The sequence below is a fragment of the Seriola dumerili genome, unplaced genomic scaffold (genome assembly GCF_002260705.1).
Source record: "Seriola dumerili isolate Sdu_G_001 unplaced genomic scaffold, Sdu_1.0 BDQW01000149.1, whole genome shotgun sequence".
NCBI lineage: Eukaryota > Metazoa > Chordata > Actinopteri > Carangiformes > Carangidae > Seriola > Seriola dumerili.
In genome coordinates this window covers 11,067,756-11,091,280 of record NW_019174404.1, presented here as the reverse complement: position 1 = coordinate 11,091,280, position 23,525 = coordinate 11,067,756, and the positions used below count along the sequence as shown (strand labels likewise).

The 23,525-nt window shown below is 42.1% G+C and overlaps 1 protein-coding gene across 1 annotated transcript in view; it reads right to left on the bottom strand.

The window, feature by feature from the left end:
* Positions 1–23,525, bottom strand: part of asap2 (ArfGAP with SH3 domain, ankyrin repeat and PH domain 2) — a 64,437-nt gene that overhangs the window by 16,825 nt on the left and 24,087 nt on the right. The window contains exons 3-9 of the mRNA XM_022751041.1: positions 20,262–20,407; positions 19,247–19,321; positions 12,399–12,448; positions 8,951–9,080; positions 8,447–8,532; positions 8,247–8,322; positions 8,057–8,143 (exon numbers count right to left, since the gene is read on the bottom strand). Of these exons, the coding sequence (XP_022606762.1) occupies positions 8,057–8,143; positions 8,247–8,322; positions 8,447–8,532; positions 8,951–9,080; positions 12,399–12,448; positions 19,247–19,321; positions 20,262–20,407 (650 nt within the window). The remainder of the gene's footprint in view (positions 1–8,056; positions 8,144–8,246; positions 8,323–8,446; positions 8,533–8,950; positions 9,081–12,398; positions 12,449–19,246; positions 19,322–20,261; positions 20,408–23,525) is intronic.

The following is a 23,525-nucleotide window of genomic DNA, read 5'->3' as shown; positions in this document are numbered from 1 at the left end:
TAATAACTAGTTTATATGTCATTTTCTGCTCCACATCCATTAATTTAAAAGTCAACCAGTTCAACTCACTCCTCTATCAGGATGAAGTGCAGACTCTACTGTATGTGGAGCGCTTATAAACTTGCACACCACCCGTCTGATTGTGGCTAACACCGATGGCGTCTTAACACAAGCAATCACTGACTGCAAGCATTTAATCCTGACCTCCCACGGCGCAGTAAATCTCTTCGCCAAACCGCTGATTAGAAAAGCCAAACAAAAATCTCAGCTATATCTGAGAAAGGAACTTTCCAGAGGTCTCAGCAGAGGACGGAAAATGAGGCCAAGAGTGATTTCTTTTTCACCTTCCTTCTCCCCACTTTCACCTCCTAGTCTTGATTTACTGTCCTTCTTTCCTCCTCATTCTCCTGCCCGTTCTAATTTTATGTTTCCTGCCTAAAGTCCTCCAGGAAAAGATTTGTATTGGGAAAAATCAATACAAAGAGGATGACGCAAACTTCGAGAAAAACAGGGGATTGTGAGGTGATTCAGTGCAGGAAGACCAGACGGCCTAAAAGTGATTTTAACCAAGAGCTCTGAGTTGCTGAGTACATCCAGAGTGAGCTTTACTGGATCCTAGTAGTGGGACTCCCAGCTCTCTGTGGATCCCCGAACATTCAATTACAGGTGAGGATCCGAAGGTTGGTGGGACAGCCATTTGGGTCTGAGAGACAGAAAAGACACGCGAGGAAAAGAGGGCAGGAAATTAATATTCGGCTGACAGCACTGTCCTGAGCAAAAAGGCAGTAAAGCAAGAAGACATTTCTGGAGCATGGAGCACAACTTTTGATGTCCTTGCGGGAAACTTGGACTTCTGGAAATTTTTAAATAAACTGCCTGGAAGGGTTTACCGCACCATGGCAGACAACTGTCAGAGGAAAGTGACCAAGCCAAAACTGTAAAGTCTGGCCTAGATACAACAGTATGGTCCTGGGTATATGTGTATGTCAATACAGCACATTAAAGTGCATATATTTCTGCAGGGAGGAAATTTTTATGGGACTCCAAGAGAAATTACTGTGTGTATTTGAAAAAAAAGAAAAAAATAGATTTGAGTCGTAATAGTACATATCTCCACAATAAAGAGATCTGCCGAGAGTTTTATCATTTCAAACTGGGGACTTTAAGGCGTTATCACCAGTGGTTTGCTGCTTTAGTTCATATAAACTAGCACATAACACGTCAACAACACTTCCATACTCATAGCACTAAAGGCTAGAACGATTCCCATCTTCCAGGCAGCAAATCATTTTCTGTTTTATTGTTTCAGAGACTTTGAAATATCTTTAAGCTCAGCTAGTGACGACACTTCATTTACAACTGTTGTTACCCGCCAATGCGGCGGTTCATTTGGCAACATTGATGAAATTCTTTGTTCCACAAGTATGATGGTGCGCAGACTTGACATTTGGTAACAAACAGCCTGTGCGACAGAGTCACTGAGGCACTTGAGTGTAGCATCCAGATTCCGTCCTTGCAGCCTGCAGGCGCGTTGGGACCCCCCCCCCCCCGACCCCCCCCCCCCCCATGGACCCGGGCCCAGGCCGCTCCATCCGCGGCTGTGGCAGGGCTTTCAGGGCAGGCGTGCTGTTCGGGGATCACAGCATGCATAGAAAATCATCTTTAGCTGCGTGCTGGAGAGGAGCGGGTTCACCTATCAGCAACTGCGGAAGCTGGTCGTCCTGATGCCTGATCACTGCACCGGTGCCAAATGCTTTGTCCTGTGAATTTGCCTTAGTAGAAGAGTGATCCGTATGCAGACGTTAACGGGCGTTGATTCAGGTTGTTACTGGCAATTTTTGCTCCTTGAGTCCATGCGAAGAGATGTAATTCTTTTCCTTGAGCTGTAACATGTACTCTTTTCTTAGGATTTTCTCACCCATAAATGAAAATTTTTGATTTCAAACCACAGAGCTGTAGGATAATTTACTGTTTTAGAAAAACTGAACGCATTCACTTTCCTAGTGGTCAGGAGATTTAATAGATTAATGAAGTTACGGTTGCCCTGTGCTATCATGAGAAAAATGTGAACAGCAACTACTTTCACCTCTTGGCAAAACCGCACATGTGCATTCAGCCTGCTGTGTAACGGCCACAGGTCAATGAAAAACACACCGGGGTCCCTAACCTACAAACAGGTGGTTTGGTGGAGAAGCTATATGAGCATATAAAAACTCATAGATCAAGAGAGACAAGAGTTGGCGTTGCTTTCCACTGCTGGAGACAGCTCTCAGTGAGGTAACGTGGGACATATAACAGAGAGTTCTCTCCATATGGAGATTTGCTAACGGCAGTGTACTATCTGTGCAGTGTTAAAGGATTACAAGTAACACTAAATAGTCTCTCCATATTAGACATATACCGCTGCTTATTTATTCTGAATATTGTGAAAGACAAAGTGTGTGCTCTCTGATAAAAAAAATCTTCACAAAAATACATTCCCATTTTAATAGTGTCTAGAACAGTATAGTTACAACGAGCACGTGAATTCTAAGTTATAAATGATTGGGTGTTCTATGGAGGAACATGCATGCTAATTGGCACTATGGCACAGTTCACATTTGATAAAGTGACCATGAAATAGGCTAAAAAGAAAAACTGTTTGCTGTGCATTATTTTCTGATGGCGATTGATTCCTACTCCCACAGGCATGTGCATATCTCCTAATGGTTAGTTAGGAGGAACTCACGATAGGTTCTATATACAACCCCATATTCCTCCTGGTGGAAATAGAGAGCGAGATCATTCCAGTTGCAGCGCATTCTCACACTTTTCTCGACAGCAGGTATGCTGAAATGTGCTTTTTTGAGCCAAACCGACTTATTGATCATAACATTCTACGCTTTATTCCTCAACCATTTATATACTCCGATCAGAGTCTGTCTTGGATATAAATGATGTATGCAATCAAGACGATATTGGCTTAAACGTGGTTCCTAATGAGGAAAACCCCAATTTTGAAAATTTGGTTTATTTATGGCAGAATTACATCCAATGCGATGTAAAAGTTTCATATACGGTCCTTCATCAAGAGCTACCTACTAACTCGCGCTTAAAGATGACGACAGCTATTCCATGTCCAGCCATCCGTGTGATCTGAATACAAAAGCATAAAAGTAAAATAAGTGACTACTAGTCACACTGACACATTGACATGTGAATAATCATCTAAATCCAAACGCTCTATAGGCTAAACTAAACCGACGTCCGTAGTTGACCAGACTCTCAGCAACCAAGGATCAGTCTTATGTTCCAGCATTCTTCTATTTCTATTTTTAAATGACATGATCCAGGGAGCAACGATCAGCGGTTGTTGATCTGCTAGTGTTCTGTCACCAGACTCTATAAATCGACTTGTCGGTTTTGTGCTCATTGTTTGTTCGCGCATTCTATGCTGCATGCGTTGCCAATCTGCACTCTGGCGGCACTCTGTCTTCCTCCCCTGTGTTAACATCCAATAGTGTACCCGCGTCCCACCTCTCTCGAGCACCAACAAAGGGGCCAACAACATGTCACCACAATGTCCCGATCATGATGCGCGTAAGCGTATGTGACATACATATCGCGAAGGGCATCGTGCGATTAGGTCAGACGCTCCTAGCCACACTCAATGTTGGTATGTCCCAACATGCGGTCCCCTTTAAATGCGCTGACTCTGCGCGATACCATTCTAACTGTAGTGTGCGTGGCCGAGCAACACTCGACGTAGTGCACACAGCTGGACGGGAGGGAAGACACCCCGAGCGAGACAGGAGGAGGGCGTTACAGGAGATGTGAGGTAAGATAGAGTCAGGAATAATGAAAGAGAAGGGAGGAGAAAAAAGTAGAGCAGGGGAGAAGGGAAAAGTAGGCTGAGGAGGTGGGGAGGGAGCAGCCCAAAGCAGAAAAGAAATGCAGAGAAAAAATGGAGGCGAGTGCAAGTAAAAGGCATTTAAGGGGCAAAGAGTGGGAGGTAAAGGCAAGGCCCAAGCATCTGACTGGAGTGTTTGAGGTAGCGAAGTGGTCTGAAAATGCTTGAGGTTTGGTAAACAGGATGCACCTCTGGCACAAGCCTTAAACACAACCGAGGGAAGGAAGAACAGCGGCACTTACCATCTGACCAGTCCGCTGGTCGTCCTCGGCCTGAAAGTGATACGTTCTGTCGTCTAAAACCAGAAAAGTGAGAGATGATAGATGAAAAGAGCGAGAAGAGAGAGATGAGGAATCGTGTCAGAAACGAGCGGAAGGATAGGTGCACATTAATCAGAAGCAGTGGGAGAGATGATATAAGGATAGACTAATGTGATAAAGATGTTATCCCCACTTGACAATTTGCTAGTACTCGATGGTAGACCGTAGACTCCCTGATATAATGAATAAAAACTATATGAAACTATCCTAATGTGTAGCTATACTTGAGTTTATGATATCCCTGCTCTTATTAAGCGTCACTCACTCTACTAATAACCAGAGACTAGAGAAAATATGATTTTGTACAGCAACCAACGTGTAATCTCCAAGCTAATGTATGTGTTATGTTTGCTTCCTGCCGGTGGTCTAGAGTATTCAAACCTCAAAATTATAAACCGATCTCCCTCTCAGTGATATGATATCTCGTCCGTTTAATCCTTATAAAAACTTCCGTAAATGTTGAATATTTCCAAGTGACTTACGTTAACATTTTAGTATAGTTTTGCGTTGTCGGTGCTCTTTTTCATGCTCTACTTTAATTAAGCTTCAACTTGAAAGCTGCCAGATTTTTACTTTGATATGGTCCGAGATAATGAGATGAAAGGGAACCGTATATGTTTTGAGATGGAGCCGGGAGTTGCCTCTCCCTCTGACTGAACCTGGACCTGACACCGTCTGACTGGGATCTGTATTCAATATGTTCTCCAGTACTCTTCTCAAAGTCAACGAGATCAAAATCAAGAAGGGTTGTGTGAACCTGCTGCAGAATCCATCAAGTACTTCCATGCACAGTGCAAGTAAGAATAATCCAAATTTCATAACTGCGCGGGTCAGATAACCCAAAAAAATAAAGTTGTTTATTTTTAGTGCTTATTAAAATTGAAATTTGGAGGATTTAGAAACATGACGTGCTGTGGCTTGTTCAGTTTCTTCCAGGATGGTCTGAAAGCTGTGGACAACCTGAAGCCTTCCATTAGAGAAACTGGCCACAATCTGCACACAGTGCAGAACCCCACAGCTCTATTTTCTATTACCTTACTCTCACACTTTTTCCCCTCTCTTGATTCACAACATTCTGTTTTTCTCACCACCTTGTGTTTTACAACAGATAAAGCAGGTGCAGGACGAGGAGAGAGGAAACAGCTGACTCAGTTACGAGACGTCCTCAAGTCGGCGCTACAGGTGGAGCAGAAAGAGGTAACGCACACAACACACCCACACACACACGCACACACGCACACACACACACACAACACACACAAAGTGCTGAAGGTCCTTTCAGTGTCAGAAGAACATTGCCAGTCAAGTATCATGGGTTAATCTTCTTAAATCCCATATATCTGCTCTAAAATCAGTATATGACATGAACAGTCCTCAGTCTCCACTATTAACCTTCAACTTCTTCCTTCTTCCTTCTTCCTTAAGTGATCTTGACTGGAGTACACACTCAAAAACTCACCACACAGTTGCAAATGTAACACTGTTGTAGGACCTCACTCAGGGTTGGGGGTCCACACCATTTCGAGAGGCAGATTTAAATTCTTGTTAAAAAAACAACTTTAACTGACTTTATTTCCTATTGTTTCATTACACGCATTGCTGTTTTAACATTTGAATGCATTTCAAAAGGTTTTTTTTTTTTAAAACTGACCCCAGCCCTGAGCTTAGTGAACTATAAAATATGCTGCAAACTACAGCAGCAGCTCCTTGGTTCTCCACCTGTAATTTGTTTTTTTTCTCTCCTCCGCTGCCTCCGTCTTTTGTGAAACAAGTCTAGGAGAGTAAGTGGATTTCTTGAAACAAATCCTTTTTCTGCAGTTGAGTTTTTCATCCTGTCGCTCATGTCGTGTGCTCATTTCAGTTATGGTGCTAGATCAGTGTTTTTTTTTTTTTTGTTTTGTTTTGTTTTTTTTTTACATTAGCAGATCATTTCTGTGTTTGTTCAAACATGAAATTGCTGTTGTTTCGGTGCTTTGGTTTACTTTAGCTGTGCTGTTGAGTTTAATGACTTTTATGAGAGAAAAGCTTAGCTGGAGCTACAGTCGGCTGCTCCTCCAAGATTATCATATTGGCTGGTGTTCGTCTGCTGATAACGGCGCACACCAATAAAATCATTTAAAGCCCCGACAATGCCGGCCTCTAGAAGTCGCCTCTCTTGCTTCCCGTTTGTGTTTCCAGACAGAAATTGACATCACTATATACAAAACTCCTGGCCTTTGTTCAGTCATTTGCTGACGTAGCTGTTGCTGTTACATTGCAGTCAAACCTTGAATATCCAAAAAAGAAATCCATTTAGGTTAAATTTAGTTAAGATTATATCTCATATCTAATCACTGCTTTTGAACCCGCCTGCTGTACAGGACCCTTATATTCAGAGGTGTTTTTATTTCCTCCCCTCCCTCGTGTGTTAAAATCACACCCAGGACGTCATTCCTATTGTTGTTCACACACACACACACACACACACACACACACACACACACACACACACACACACACACACACACACACACACACGAGCAAATAGAGAAGAAAAATCAGAGCTGTTACACAAATAATGAAACGAAACAAAAAGCAGTTGCTGCACGTGGCTCTGATTCTCCTGCTCCTCAGAGAATTTCCAGGCAAGTATGAACAACAATAGGAAGACGGCTGGTGTGATTTTAAACACGAGGGAGGGGAGGAAATAAAAACACCTCTGAAATAAGGGTCTGTAACAGCAGGCGGTCAAAAGCAGTGATTAGATATGAGATATAATCTTAACTAAATTTAACCTAAATGGATCTTTCTTTTTGATATTCAGGTTTGACTGCAATGTAACAGCAACAGCTACGTCAGCAAATGACTGAACAAAGGCCAGGAGTTTTGTATAAGTGATGTCATTTCCTGTCTGGAAACACAACGGGAAGCAGAGAGGACGACTTCTAGAGGGCCGGCATTGTCGGGGCTTTAATGATTTTATTGGTGTGCGCCGTTATCAGCAGACGCACACACAGCCAATATGATAATCTTGGAGGAGCAGGACTGTAGCTCCAGCTCAAGCTTTTCTCTCTGAAAAGTCATTTAAACTCAACAGCACAGCTAAAGTAAACCAAAGCACCGAAACACAGCAATTTCATGTTTGAACAAACACAGAAATGATCTGCTAATGTAAAAAAAACAAAACAAAACAAAACAAAAAAAAAAAAAACACTGATCTAGCACCATAACTGAAATGACACCGACATGAGCACAGGATGAAAACAACTGCAGAAAAAGGATTGTTTCAAGAAATCCACTTACTCTCCTAGACTTGTTTCACAAAAGACGGAGGCAGCGGAGGAGAGAAAAAAAACAATCTACAGGTGAGACCAGGAGCTGCTGCTGTAGTTTGCAGCATATTTTATAGTTCACTAAGCTCAGGGCTGGGGTCAGTTTTAAAAAAAAAAAAACCTTTTAATGCATTCAAATGTTAAAACAGCAATGCGTGTATGAAACAAATAGGAAATAAAGTCAGTTAAAGTTGTTTTTTTAACAAGAAATTTAAATCTGCCTCTCGAAATGGTGTGGACCCCCAACCCTGAGTGAGTCCTACATCAGTAACAACAGTGTTACATTTGCAACTGTGTGTGAGTTTTTGAGTGTGTACTCCCAGTCAAGATCACTTAAGGAAGAAGGAAGAAGTTGAAGGTTAATAGTGAGACTGAGGACTGTTCATGTCATAACTGATTTTAGAGCAGATATATGGGATTTAAGAAGATTAACCCATGATACTTGACTGGCATGTTCTTCTGACACTGACACTTCCTTCAGCACTGTGTGTGTGTGTGTGTGTGTGTGCGTGTGTGCGTGTGTGTGTGTGCGTTACCTCTTTCTGCTCCACCTGTAGCGCCGACTTGAGGACGTCTCGTAACTGAGTCAGCTGTTTCCTCTCCTCGTCCTGCACCTGCTTTATCTGTTGTAAAACAAAAGGTGGTGAGAAAAACAGAATGTGTGAATCAGAGAGGGGAAAAAGTGTGAGAGTAAGGTAAAGAAAATAGAGCTGCTGGGGTTCTCACTGTGTGCAGATCTGTGGCCAGTTTCTCTATGGAAGGCTTCAGGTTGTCCACAGCTTTCAGACCATCCTGGAAGAAACTGAACAAGCAGCACGTCATGTTTCTAAATCTCCCAAATTTCAATTTTATAAGCACTAAAATAAACAACTTTATTTTTTGGGTTTATTCTGAACCGCAGCAGTTATCAAATTTGGATTTCTTACTTGCACTGTGCATGGAAGTACTTGATGAGATTCTGCAGCAGGTCCACACCCTTCTTGATTTTGATCTCGTTGACTTTGAGAAGATACTGGAAACATATTGAATACAGATCCAGTCAGACGGTGTCAGGCCAGGTTCAGTCAGAGGGAGAGGCAACTCCGGCTCCATCTCAAACATATACGTCCCTTTCATCTCATATCTCGACACTTCAAAGTAAAAATCTGCAGCTTTCAAGTGAAGCTTAATTAAAGTAGAGCATGAAAAAGGCACCGACAACGCAAACATACTAAAATGTAACGTAAGTCACTTGGAAATATTCAACATTTACGGAAGTTTTTATAGAACCTCATATACAAAAATGTTTTTTTTCTAAACCAAACACCATCAACAGTCTGCAATCATATTCTAAGAGGAGGAGTTGCAGTTTTCATGGTGCATTTATTTCATTTTTCATTACTTATTTAGGTTAAAATAAGAAATTATAAACACTCATTAGTCTAACTAACCTCACACATCTGCAGCTGGAAGAATCTCCTCTCCTTCTCCATCTCTTCAGCGATTTCCGCCCCACTTATTTCCGTCCTGATCATCCCATGCTGCCTTGCGTGCTCCTTCTTCTCCTTCTCTATCTTGGTGCTGGCAGAAAGTGACATCACAGGAGTAAAAGAACACATCGCACATCCATGGCAGCACCACAAAAACACCAAAAGCGCAGTGTTGCTTAAAATCAGCCCTGTCGTTGCCTGGCAGATTTAAAAAAGAAAAAAAAAAAAGGGGAATTGTTGGGGGAGCCGGCATCACTGGTTTGTTGGTTGGTTAGTGTAAAAGCAATGTCAGTGTGTCTGTGTCACTTTTATTTTAGTGCTGTTGTCAGGTGAGGAAACGTCGGCATTTAAACCATTAGTGAGTTGTGATGAGGACGAGAAACTTCACTTGGTTTTTCTGCCATACCAACACCTATGCATAACAACAGCAACTCTGACGGGAATAAAGGTATAAAAGGAGAATGTTATGTCATACAGGTGTCCCAATACACATCCTCTTTCATAGGGAGGCACGGTGTCCCCCACGGGGGTTTAACACTGAGGTTTCCCAACCACATAACAGAACTGAAGAAACCATTCAGATGCACAGCAAACAGTTTTCTTTTACCTATTTCATGGTCACTTTATAGTCCCTTGCATTGCCAAGTGAACACATTTAATTTGCTCTGTAATATCTGTGTTATTTGAATTTCTTTTATCAGAAGAAACTTTTTTTCTATCATTAGCAGGGAATTTTAGGGAATTAGGGAATTTTCACATGCTGCACTGCCTGACAGTCAGTACCCAGGGCTGATTTTTCACAAACACCGTTAACTCTGCATACGGTATCTCCCACAGGCAATCACGAAAACACGTCACAAAAAGGAAGGGATGCACCAGTCCATGCAAAAGGGCATTCTTTTTTCTTTCTTTCTTTTTTTTTTTTTTATACGCTGTTTTTTTTTTGTTTTTTTTGACAGCATATCCCCTGCAAAAAGGATGCAGCAGTTTGTTCTCTACCGGAGAGACGGGAGGAGCGTGTCGGAGCCGGTGACTGCTGGCTGTTTGAGCGCTGTTCAGCCTGATTCATGTGCATCTAGACAGACTTCACTCCCCGATGTTCAGCTGTGTGATCTATGCGGCCTGTAGCTAGGCTCAGTACAACTTCAGACCAAAATGATTAAATACAAAAAGAGCCATTCCTAAACTTAAAACATTAAAAGATGGAAAATCAAAGTGGTGTGACTGCATGAACCAGCTTTTAATATATTCTGTTATGATATGAAATCACCAACTACTCTTAAAAGGAATACTTTCGGGAAATACACTTTTTCACTTTCTTGCCAAGAGTTAGATTTTTCCATTGGGTGCCTTACTATCTCACAGTGAGGAAAAAACGCTGCAGGAAGTTTCTGATCATTGGCCATTGATTATTGCTTTTGTAAGGATTAAACAAAACAGAAATCATGTGTGAATTCGTGAGCATTAGAGGTGGAAGGTCATTTTGGACAGAGCCAGTCTTTATGCAAAGCTCAGCTATCTGTCTCCTGGCTGTAGCTTCATATTTAAACAGACAAATGTGAGTGATAATGATCTAACTTTCCTACAGAAAGCAAATAAGCCTGTTTCCAAAACTGTCAAATTATTCCTTTAATATTCCTTCTTGCCATGTTATGCCCTTTATATTGTGACCATGATGTCAAACCACTTTAGGAAAGGAAGGAAGGAAAATAAATGAATTCCTCTCTTTTCTTCCTGTTGCATAATAAATAATCTAGTGTCCCTCATGCAAAGTAGCCTGTGTTTACTTGTTATATTTAACTGCACACCTTCTCCTTGTCTGGGTTTCAAACCAAAGTCTCCACATTGAGCTGCAGTTGCATAATAATAATGCATGTTAATATCCATCATTATGTTAGCAGTCTGCAAGAAATAAAACAAAATTTGGCATGTTCTCAGAGGTTGTGTATTGTGGCAGTGCTCTGTGAACAAATGCTACCTTTGACTTGAAGTTTGTTTGTTTAATGGCGCCAGCTGCAAATAGAAAACCTTTTGAGTCATGGTAGGAAAAGACGCAGTTGAAGTCGGTTCCCTCCATCTTTTTGCTATTCCAAAATTAAATAAATAAGTTTTAAAAAGCAGTGTGTTTTTGCCAAGACAGTCGTCATGGTTTGAAAACAAACGCACAACCTGAAGGACAACGAAAATAAGTTCCGACAGCTTTTAGTTTTGGTCGTAAACTTGCCATTTAGCCAGTGTGAACGTGCCAAATTTGATTTCATTGTGTGGACACTGCCGGCCTTTGTCAGCACATGAATCTTCAGCCCTGACAGCGTTACAGCATCATCAGGGCTGCAGCTAATAGAGACACATGTTAGCCAGGCTGTTTGGCTGCCAGCCAAACTGACAGTTGTTCGACTGATGATGAGGCTGAGAATCCACTCACTTTCAGTCCTGCCACTTCAGGAAGTGATTCACCAAAAAAAAGATACTGGACTTTTGATTTTTCTATATTCATTCTGCATTTAAAGTTTGGAAAAAATGATCTAGTTTTACTTATTAAACATTAAGCACTCCCTTCCTTAACAGCATTCAAAGTGAGATGATCTCCAATCTGGAGACTGAAAACAGAAGTCAAACTCGGGTGTCGGATGCAGATAGCTCACAAAACTAAATTAGGGAAATGAAAAATCAATACTGAATAATTTTCATCTCTCTCTGTGTCTGCGATATGAAAACAGAATGTTGTTGTGACGGCAGACAGCAGAGAGATCGAAGACGATCGGAGGATCACTTATAAAAGAAAAGCGGCAAGATAAGTTTAGGTGGTTTTCCCAATCAGGCAGAAAACTGGACTCTATTGACGGCCTCAGTTTGCCGTCAATAGAGTCAAATCAAGTTGGGACGGAGAGAAACAGTCATATCCGGCTGGACTCGATGTCAGTACAAAGTCCGCACTGTCTGATCAAAACGGTTTGGAGAGGAGATGTATTACCCTTTCAGTAAAGAATGTCCTTTGCAGCTTGTAAGATATATGAAAGTGCTATAAAAAAAAGTCATGTGTACTTTGCATGCACAATCACAAATGGAGTGTCAGTGTGGAGGTGGAGAGGCAACAGTGAGGGATGGTTATTCACATTATCAGGAATGTGTTGACAGATTCTCACAGGGGGAGGTTAGAGGGGAGAGCGGTTAGTCAAGACAAGTCAGACACAGACATGACACAAACTGCACATTTCAATTTAACATGTTGCCTCACAGAGTTTTACAAAATAAAACTAGTTTGAACTCCCGAACTTGTAAATTACAAGTAATGATGACTTTACATTATATCAGCATGTTTCACAATTTTAACCAATTAGTTAAAATCAAACAAATGTCATTTACATAAAAGAGCTGTTAATTAGAAACAATATGATTAGTTTCTTACACTTTTGTTTCGTAGTCCTTCCAGGCTTTGTCAAAGGGCTTTTTTAGATCCTGTGAGAAACAAAGAAGAAAGTTTAAATTGTAAACATTAATAAGGAACATAGTGCTGAAGTGATTAGTTAATTAATCTATTTAGTTGATCAACAGAACATTACTCACAGTCAATTTTTGATAGGGCAGAAAGCTATTGTTCAAGAATGAACTTTCTATCTCAAATTTTAAGACAAAGTTTTCAACAACTCCTTAAAGTGCTCAAAAAACTGATCTACAATCTCATGGCAACTGGTCAAACTCCAGGTGATACAATCAAAAGCTCCAGAGAACAGCTACTAAATGGACCTCGGCGTGGATCGTTTTGCCAATGGGCATTCCCAAGGTCAAAAATGAACTTCCAGTCTGAACAACATTTGTAATCGATGAATTGTTTGAGTCATCAATGTCACAAATGTGACAATTTGCTGCTTTTCTGTGTTTTATGTCCCAGTGCAGAGGATGCCTTTGGGGTTTGAAGGTGCCACTGTGGCTTCTGCAAACCTGTGACAGGAATTTGTCACCATTTTATTCACATTTTATTGACCAAACAGGTATTCACTTTCTTGCCAAGAGTGAGATGAGGAAATTAACACCGCTGTCATGTCTATATATGGTAAATATAATATAAAAATTACACTTAGTTTAGGTTATGTGCTGAACTATTTCTTGGCTGGCCTTAGGTGCTGGTAATGAAAAAAGTTACTGTGTGTGTGTGTGTGTGTGTGTGTGTGTGTGTGTGTGTGTGTGTGTGTGTGTGCGTGTGTGTGTGTGTGTGTGTGTGTGTGTGTGTGTTTCATCACAATATGAATCAGTAAGGTGAATCATCCTCCTCACAGTTGCAGAGCAGCCCACAGCTGTCTCAGCAGGGAACTGGGTGAGGTTACGTGGAGGCTTTTAGGGAAAGCAGGAGCATGGTGCGACTGTTTTTGGCATTTGTAACGCGATTCCTCTGGTCACGGGTGTGCTTTCAACAGCTGCTTGAGCAAAATGCTTGATTAAACAACATCCCTACCGCCGCGGTGCTGATTAAACAGCGATTAGGACAAACAAAAGCAAACATCACTGGCTGCAATTTGCTGTGTCACTCCCCAAAAAAAAAAAAACACAATTCAATAATATTAATTGTTGCCAACTACCAGAGCCAGGGTGCCAGGAAAAAATCTACTCAACAGCATGCAAGAAAAACAGATAATCAAGAAAATGATGTCGCATTTCACTCAACTACTCCCTTTGCAATTAAATCCACAAAACCTACAGAGAGCACCTGCTGAAACGTGGCAGTGAGATCAGATTCTGAATGCTTACATTTCAGCACTACAAGGTCAAGCATCGCTCCTGTCGGCCTTACTGCGCATTCTGTTCAATAAATGTGAATAGCACACATATTTCTGTCGAGCTGAACAGACAGCTTATAGCGACAGTGCCACCGTTAGAGGACTGTGATCCCGCTGTTAACCTCCACTTCAAGAGCGGAGGAGTGGCGGGCTCAACCTGTCACCCACAGGATCACGGTCTGGTTCACTGGGCCAAGTCAAGGAGCACTCAGCCATTCACTCAGGCAGCTCAAGGGCACAAAATCACCAGAGGAAAGAGAGCATAAAAGACCATAGAAATACAAAAACAAAAAAAAAGAAAAAAAAAAAAAAGTTAAAGTGAAAAAATAAGCCTGTGAAAAGAAAAGCCACAGCAGAGGAGGAAGCCGCTAAAAGAACGAACTGCAGGTCAAAAGAGAGCAAGAGAGAAAAGAGAGGGTGAGCGGAAGGAAATGTCAGAGCCAGAGAGAGGAGAAAAATTGTAACAATGGCTATAAATACCAGACACAGGCATCGCTGGGCAGGGAAGGGCAGAGCAGAATAGGCCAAAGCACAGGGCAAAGCACTCCCAGAGAGAGAAGAGCGCTCTTAGCGCCCCGTCTGACTGAATCTAAAGGACGGAGGAGGAATGTCATGCCCTTGACAACGGCCTCCTTTCGCAAACTTATCACCTCTTACTACCTACTACCGCACATGTCCAGGAATCGCTTTTCCTGTTCCACATTCCTCACACCTTTTCCCCACAGCTGTACCAAATGTGCAGCCTTGGTCAGCAGCAATGAAGGCAGAGTTTAGTTTGGATCAGAGGTACTCTAGTGGTATCTAGTCATGCAGATACTATGAGCATTTTTTTTTCCCCAGGTTTTGAACTATCCCTCCTCTCCCACCCTAATACAACAGGGCTTTTTTTTTCACTGAAAATATTTCAGCACGTCACAGTGTGAAAAGCACAAGTAGAAGTAATAACATTAGGTATGGATGAATTCCATTTAGCTGCTTCAGTTTCAAGGTCGTGGTATTGTGCAGGCTGGCTCAGTCACGGCTGCTGTGAAATGGGGCTACAGAGGTGAACAGACTTTTAATTGGATTATAGAGTCATGAAATTATTTATGTAACTTCACCAAGAGACACTGCAAGCAACGCAATGGATTCTATGGAATGGAATCTACACAGGCGATTGGGAAGGAGGCGATGGGCGGCCACTGTCACTGTAAGCACCATCATCATCCTTCTTTCACTTCTCCAGTTGCGCGCGGTAGAGCACCACTATTGGCCAACATCGCAGACCACACTGTAGAAGGTGTCAAACCAGGCGAGAGAAGGCAAAAGAAAATCCTAGCATAGTCATATGTTGCGATACTGTGAGGGATCCCAGATCATTTAGTTGTCCTCTACTGTGAAAGACTACACAGAATAAAAGGAGCGGCAGTTGCCGTATTTCTGCAAAGTCATGCTGCATACCGTTAGTTTTTTAAATGTTGTTTGTCAATGTCATAAACCAACTATTATCTAATTCCACTCACCTCCACTGTATTTGGGTTGGAGGCCGATAACGCAGCGACTTATGTCTATCTGCATGGCTAGACACCAGAAGTTAGTAAGTAAAAAATGGAACTGACCCTTTAATCTATTACCACCTCTGTGTGTAAATGCTTGGTTAAATAACTACTGATGCTGCTGATGTTTTCAGTTGATAGCAGAGTGCGTAGTATGTATAAAAACCTTCATCAGTGCTCTTATCTAAAATCTCAAACAGCTAGCATGCACAAATGGTTTTTGGGAGTTCACGCCCCACTGAACCACAATGAGGCGGGACACAGCTGGACTCACGTCGCTCAGTCCAAAGGCATTAGAGCACAGGGGTCCCCCTCCTCACACAAACACAGTAGATTCTACAGCAAACCATCCAGACACTGTGACTGAATAGCGAAAAAGCTGATAGGACTCATGGTGGGATAGAGACACAGACGGGTCAATAAGCAGAGGCTGAGAGGTGTCCGCTGCAGGCATGACATCATGCTGGCGTCCACTCTGAAAGTCCGCTGTTAGCAGAACGGTCCCGTGGACTCAGCACTTTCCATTTTCCACTGACTGCGAGTGTGTGCGAGTGTTTATCTTCAGCAATAATACTTCTGGGTCTTCCAGGGACCCCCCCCCAGCCACTTTTGCTGCCATTCCTACTGCAGTGACCGAGCACTTTATCTGCTTTCATGTGTCCTTCACTTATTAAATACTACACTATATATGCAAATTACAAGGTGAGAGCTGATGGCAACCTTAAAAAAAAAACAAAACAAACAAAAAAAAAAAACAAAAAAAACCACACTCACTTTGTTTTTACACATGAAATCCTAATCGTGCTCCGTGGTGAGATGGTCATGGAAGTAGATGAGGTGGAAAACGGTGGGTTTTTAGCTGAGTAACTGCAGTGACAGGTTGCTAGGTAGTAGCCCTCTAATCACAGAGCCATTAGTGGCTGCCTCCCCAGGGTTAGTTCATCGCACTCGTTGCCAAAGACAGCACTGGCAGAATATTAACAAGCTTGGAGGTAGCCACCAGAAAGCCATTAAGTCCCGAGTCAAATCAAACGAAAGCACTGGTGACTATTGTAGCTGCCGCAGTGATGCAGTCATTATGGAGCTTTTTGAGACACCAGATTGCCCTTTTTATCCACACTGAATGAAATTTAGGAATGACATTTTTAGGATTACATCATACATGCGCCTTCTTAAATTAGATATTCCTTTTTTTTTCTTGGCTGTTTTATCAAATCCCTGAAAGTATTGTCCTAAGTAACTCCTTTTATGGACAGCAATTAGACTTTATTTTCCATTTACTTACAAAATTACTTAATGCATGCGCATGGATCACCGGACACATGTGCATTAGGTTCCATTTGTGTAAGGAACTTCAACTCTTTTTACAGCCTCTTACAGTTGAGTGGCATTTGTTTGTTAAATTATTTCAAAGTTGTTCAAATTGGGTGGTGGACATCATCACACATGTACACATTTGAGCTTATAATTATTCGTGGATCACGAAACATGAATTTGTCACCAGCACTGAGGTCAATGTCTCTTTATAGACTTATTTAATCTTTTAAATATATCGGTCTTACTCTTTTATGACATCACACACATCAAACCATTACTTCATCACACTCTCCCTGCAGTCTAAACACTTTGTCATGCAGGTCTGGACTTCTTCCTGCTCCCCCCTCTCTTAGCAGGTACTTCCCCTGGGAGAGGACAGGAGTGAAGGAGCTGGATAATGACAGAGGAGGAGGAAGATGATGAAGGGCAAGGGAGGGACGAGGGAAAGGCCTTGGGCTGCGGAGGTGAGCAACAGGTTGGGAGGGAGGGTGTAGCTGCTAACTGAGGCAAGAAATAATCCATCACCTCATTCATCCTTACTTCACTTTTCCTGACACAGAGAGACTGATTTCTGAGTTTTACGGACATTACAACAGTGGTGACATTTATGTGTGTGCAAATGTGTGTGTGTGTGTGTGTGTCCTGTGGTACAAAATGACCAGCAGCTCATTAGCCCCATGTCACTGGGGTAATGAGAATCATCCGAGGGCTAATGAGCAATAAGTGGGTAAGTATTACAGATGTGACTGGCTGCCAAAGTCGGGCTGCAGAGTGAGGGGGGTGGGTGATGGATACAGACTGAAGGAGACAGGGGGGGAAGGAAAGTGGATAGAAGTGGAGTCAAGAGAGAGACAAGAAGACAAAGAAAGGAAATCATGGAAGAGAAAAGCCGGCAGAGACTGAAAAGAAGACATTGCACTTGAGAAACAAACAAAAGAGCAACGGAGGAGACAGGACAAAAGATGACAAACAGTTCAGAGGTCGAGACACAGCCAAGTGGCCAAGGGTCATGGGGACAAATGGCGTTTCTGTGGCAACCAGCCTCATTAGAGAGCTGGCTTAATCGCATCATACCTCGGTGAAAGCCGCAGCCAATCATGTGCCTCCAGAGTGAAAGGTCACAGACCGCCACGGACAGTAACGAGTCCTGATTGTATTACAGAGCTGACGAGTGTCTGTCTGGGTTCAGTCCAGTCGGTCGACACACATGGCCGACTGGCTGACTAACTAATGTGTCGCATTGGTATAGACGTCTGTGTCTCGGACCCCAGTATTTTTATTTGGTACGTACCAAAACGTGTCCATAGCACTATTACTTAAAGTTGGCATTATTTTATCTCTGGAAAGTCCCACTATGCCTGTTTGTGTTTAGGCAACATTTAACATTTGAGACTTTGACTTCTTTTGCTAAAAGAAAAAACATTTTTTTAGAAAAAAAAAAAACTCAACAGTATTAGTATCAGAATATGTCAAACAACATCCAGCCCTAACAGGGGGACATCTTTTAATCTGATTTTGAAAATAGGTTAAAGAAATGCAACCTGTTTTTGGGAAACTAGCTTGTTGGTCAGTACCTCTGTAGCTGGTGAAGACTCAATTTGGGCTCATAAATTTGGACTTTTTCTACCTGTTCAACCTGATGCTCCTCACAAAAATATGTTATGCTGAGTGATTGCAGAGTCCATGCAAACACTTACTTTTATACATTCCTTTGACTGATCACAGGTTCTGTGCTAACACTTCAGCACACATCAAGTTGAGCAATTGTAGACTTCATGGTAAAACTTAAGCACACATCATGTTGAGCGATCATAACCTCCAACCTCACAACAAGCATAACTTCCACCATGTTGAGCAAAGCATAAAGCATCATAACAGGTCAAGCTTCCAGGTTTTATTTTGTGGATTCATAAATTAACTCGGCTGAAGCCGTATGGATTCTGGCAACTATGTCATCAACTGTCTATCTGGTCTCTACTCGACTCAGTTTTCACTTTTTATGGAAACCTTGGAAAGAAGATCAAAGCAGCTTGTTATTAACTCGGTTAGCGGGAGCACAGTGCTTCAAGGATGGCAATGATTGTCAAGTAGTTGCTTCAAACCACCACCACTTCTTACCTCTTACTGCTAGTTTCCTATAGAGGATTAAGCCACAGCCCACATAACCATGTTTCAACTGATATTTACATTAGATTCTGTCTTTGGTGTGGGACTAGGTTTAACCACTGCAGCTTTTAGTGTCAATCTACCGTTTTATTGTGTTAATTTCTTTACTTCCCTCACAAAGTGAGAGTTTATAGATAAATTATCACAAAAAGTCTGACAATCATTTCAATTTACTTGCCAGTTACTTTAATTTTTCACTTCTGACATAACTCCTACTGCATGTATCATAGTGTGATATAAATATAAGTGCAAGACTGGAATAAATGATCTCCTAATGACACACGGATGAGTCAGAGCTTGCACCAGCTACATTAACATACTGGCCACTCTCTCTCTCTTTCTCGCTGTACTTTTTTGAGGTCACTGGTGATTCAGCATGAGGCTCGACTCCATTCAAGCATTCATAAAAACACTTCCCGTCCAGTTGCAGAGTAAAACGAGACCATGCTGTTTTGTTGTCTTACCCCTTTGACTCCCTTCAGGTCTCCTTTCAGCAGGCTGTCCAGAGGAAAGGTGATGATGTTGTTCATGTTTTGGAACTGGAGGAGAGTGAAGAGAGAGACGGATAAGAGCTGACAGGTTGCATCAGAACCTGCAGGAGACTGGAAGTCAGGGAGATGTAATCCTTTCAGTGTCCTGTGTGTCCCTTGTGTTTTTCGCAGTTAATGATGGTGATAAGAAGCTGAATTAAATAAATGAGCTACAGATAATGAAATTACATCAGGAAATACCCATTACCAGAGCAATTTGAGTCTAATGGGTTTATCAAACTTTGCCAAGTCTCTCTTACACCTTAAATGTTTGTACGCTCAGCACCATCTTTTAAATCACTCAGAAATTGAAATAAAACATAAAACAATTCATTATGAGTCCACTGTGCGAGTTACAGTTACGGGCTGCCTCTGTGTGTAAAGCTGCAGATGTTACAGCCTCGCTGAAGCTTCGAGAGATTACATCTTCACATCCAGGTCCGGTGGCAGCTCATACTTCTTTAATATAAGGCGTTGAGATAACACTAACACAAAGTCTCAAGCTTCTGGTCTCAGTGTGAGTCCATACAGTGTCCACAGGGAGAGACAGACCTCACATGACGGTTTCAAATTTTTCTAATAAAGCTTTGGCCTCGATACCTCGAAACCTGGCTTTAAACAGAGCGGGATCAGGCTGAATTAGATCCAGCAGATATTTGGTGTTTCAGCGTCTCTTTGGCTGTTTCGATGGAAAACTAGAGCTACATCCTGAGGGCTTTAAGTTCCAGCTGGACTCGGTTTGTGCTCAGTGTGTGTGTGTGTGTGTGTGTGTGTGTGTTAGAGAACACACACAGTGACTCAAGGGGATTCAGACAATTAGGGACAGGATGGAAATCTTTCTTTGTCCCAGAGGACTTTTCCCCTCCCAACTCCATCCACTCATCGACCCATACATGCACGCACGCGCACACACACAAACTTATACAATATACATACAGTGCAGACTCACCAGGTTTTTGAAAAGCGCAGTGAGCTCCTTGGTGAAGACGGAGAACTTGAGGAAGGCTGAACCCAGGTCAGGATCATCTCTGTACACGCAGTTTTCTCCAAACTTCTCCAGGGCCTGAGTGTACTGTTCCTCATTCTCCACGTGGGCTGGAAGACACACACACACACACACACACATACACACACACACACAGGTTAGCTGTGACAGGAAGCAAATGGGAATCAAACCAAGGTCTTTCACTCTCTGATCATTACAAGTCAGAAATCAATTGCTGTGTATGAATAATAAATGGTAGCCTTTCCAGGGAACAAGGATCCACTTTTCCGGCTGATCAATCCTTCCATTACAGTTCAGGGTTTTCCCCAGGAAATTAGTTAATGGAGGTGATAAGCACTGTGCACCACTGATTGGACAGTTTGTCTCTACTTTCCCAACTTAAACCTCAGAGGATTTTCTTTCTTTCTTTTTTTTTTTTTTTTAATTCCACACATTCTTCTTCCTTGTCAAAACCTGGCACCTACATTACCCAAAATGCAACTTGACCTTAGATAGATCAGTCAAAGAGTCAAGTGTGTCATGACAGTTGCAGCTAATGTAGCCTCAGGCCTTTAGTCTCAAGCAGAGATGAGGAGCGGGCTACAGAAGCTCTGGTAAGCTCACCGCTTTCTAACTCCTCACACCTACAAACTTGTAGTCTTCAGACGTAGCAGACGCTGACTCAAGCGACAACACTTAAGGCAATTTGTCAGATTTCACACAGCTCCCTCTAAACCCTGCAGGTTTCTCAGTCCAGTGAAGGAACATTTACTTTTATCCAGAGTTTTGATGGACTGTGAAACCTCTACCTCTTTTAGCTGTGATTTGAGACACTCATTTTTTTTTTTTTTTTTTTACCCTTCTCCGTGCTTGTCTGTATTTGATTTTAAATTCAGCATGTCGTCTAAAGCGACAAGAAACACCGGTGGCAAAAGAATATTGAGATCTTTGTTTTAATAATAACTGTGCTGAGAGAGATCATAACGACACCCACGGGGAGACAGAGAGAAATGAGAGGTAGCAAAGGAAACAAGAGAAAAATGAACTGAGTTGGCCCCAAGAAAAAACATATCCCCAGTCCAGCCAGCAGTTGGGGGGAAAACCCATAAACTAACCGTGACCGAAGTCGCCCACCGTGTCTTAAGTCGACCTAATCTACCACGAGGTTAGACCTAGATGATTCCACTTAATACACTTCACGCCAGACTAGGCAGCTGATGACAGCTAATGCCATTGGGACGGTGGTGGAGCGAGGGATGGAGCACAGGGGACCGTTGCTATGACAACTTTCACTGAGAGACGTAACTGGGGGGTGGGGTGGGGTCGTCAAATGGTAGGGGGCATGAAGGAGAGTCCAAAACAAGGAAAAGAGAGGAGGAGTGTGTAAAAATGTGAGGACGTACACTAAAAGACACCTGCTGCCACAACATGAGTCAGCTTTTTTTATCTGACACACACACACACACACACACACACACACACATTCAGCAGATCCACGACGTACACCCACGGAGAGAGAGATAAAAAGCAGCCAGACTAGTTCACAGATGTGGCAGGTTTATACATAAAGCTGGATAAGCTCATGTCTCAGCTGCAGAGATATCCATCATGTTATTAAAAGGAGAAAGCTGAAAGCCTCTGAGTCACTACCTGCAGACCTCCTCACATCAGACAAATCTAATTTAAGCCTTGAAATATCAACTGATGCAATAGGTGAGCTGGGTGATAAGGCTCCGACCAAACACGGTGCACAAGAGGCAAAATGAGAGGATTGAACAGCCTCTACCTGAGAGAGATATAAAATTTTTCTCACCACAACTGTTTTTTTTTTTTTTAAACCAAACCCTTTTTGATTATTATATATACTGTGTATTATATTATTTAACATATTGAAAATTGTTCGAAAAAAAAGAAAAAAAAAGCCCATTATCAAGTTCCCAGAGCCCAAGGTGACGCCACTTGTTCTGTCTGACCAACAGTCCAAAATCAAAAAATATGATATCCCCAATTACATTAAACAGAGAAACACACCAAACGGTCACATCTGAGAAGCTTGAACCAGCTAATATTTTACATTTTTCTAAATCACTGTTATGATAATAGTTGATGAATCATTTTTCATCAACAAACTGATCAATTCATTTTTTTAAGCATCAGTCTCTTGCTCATTTAGAGAAACAGCAAACACAAAACACACCCCATCATCACTGTGTACTGCATTTAAAATAGAGTTGAAATAATTAGTCGATAAATTACTTAATTCAAGCTTCTAAAATGTAAATTGAATCTCTTTTGAATCTTCTCTTCTCGCTCTTCTCAACTTGCACTCTGGGAAATGTGATGGCCATATTTCTCTATTTTACTGACCTGATAATTAACCCCATTAATGTGGAAAAATAATGAAATAATCCTTTGTTTCAGCTCCGTTAAAACTGTTTCAAAGCAGTGAGATGTGTCGTAAAAGACATAACAATCTTCAATCATTGTCATGTGTCAGACACTGACCCTCACCGCACCACCGCAGTCTACCGTTCACACATCAGCTCCAGCTGTTTGGTTGTGGCTCTGCCAGGCTCAGAGCCAACAGGGCGGTGGCCTGCTGTTGTTTTTGAAGTGGCACATGAGAGCGCTGAGTGCTGCTATTCAGCTCTGACAAACAGCACAAACCCCCCTGGGCTGCTTGCTGAGTAGATGCGTATTTGTTGTAACATGACCTAAACACATCACACATGCAGCCTTCACTACAGAGCAGCTTTGAACCTCAAAGGGCTGCATGACACACTGAGCCACTTTGCGAGGAACATGGCGGGGAAAGGAGCCAATAGTGAAACACAACTCAGCCTTGTCCTGCACATATTTCCTAAATATTTTCAGTACATTAAAAGGTGGTGTTGAGGGGCTTAAAGAAACATAGGCTTTGCATGATTCTCCCCTTTTCAGTGCCACATGCCTTTTATTAACACTGAACCTTCCTCTGTTGTATCATTTTGATTCTGAAGTGACCACACTCAGTGGTTCTCAAACGTTTTCACATCACGGACCCCTAAACTGACACAAATTAGACCACAGACCCCCATCTGATAAGACTTCTGCTTTTAGATGTTTTATCACAGAAAGTGTTTAAATCCATGACCAAAATAGTCATACAATCTGTCATTGTATTACTTAGGGATGGAATTATAATGAAAATAAATTATTCCCCTTTTTTCTTGGGACCCCCAGGAACCA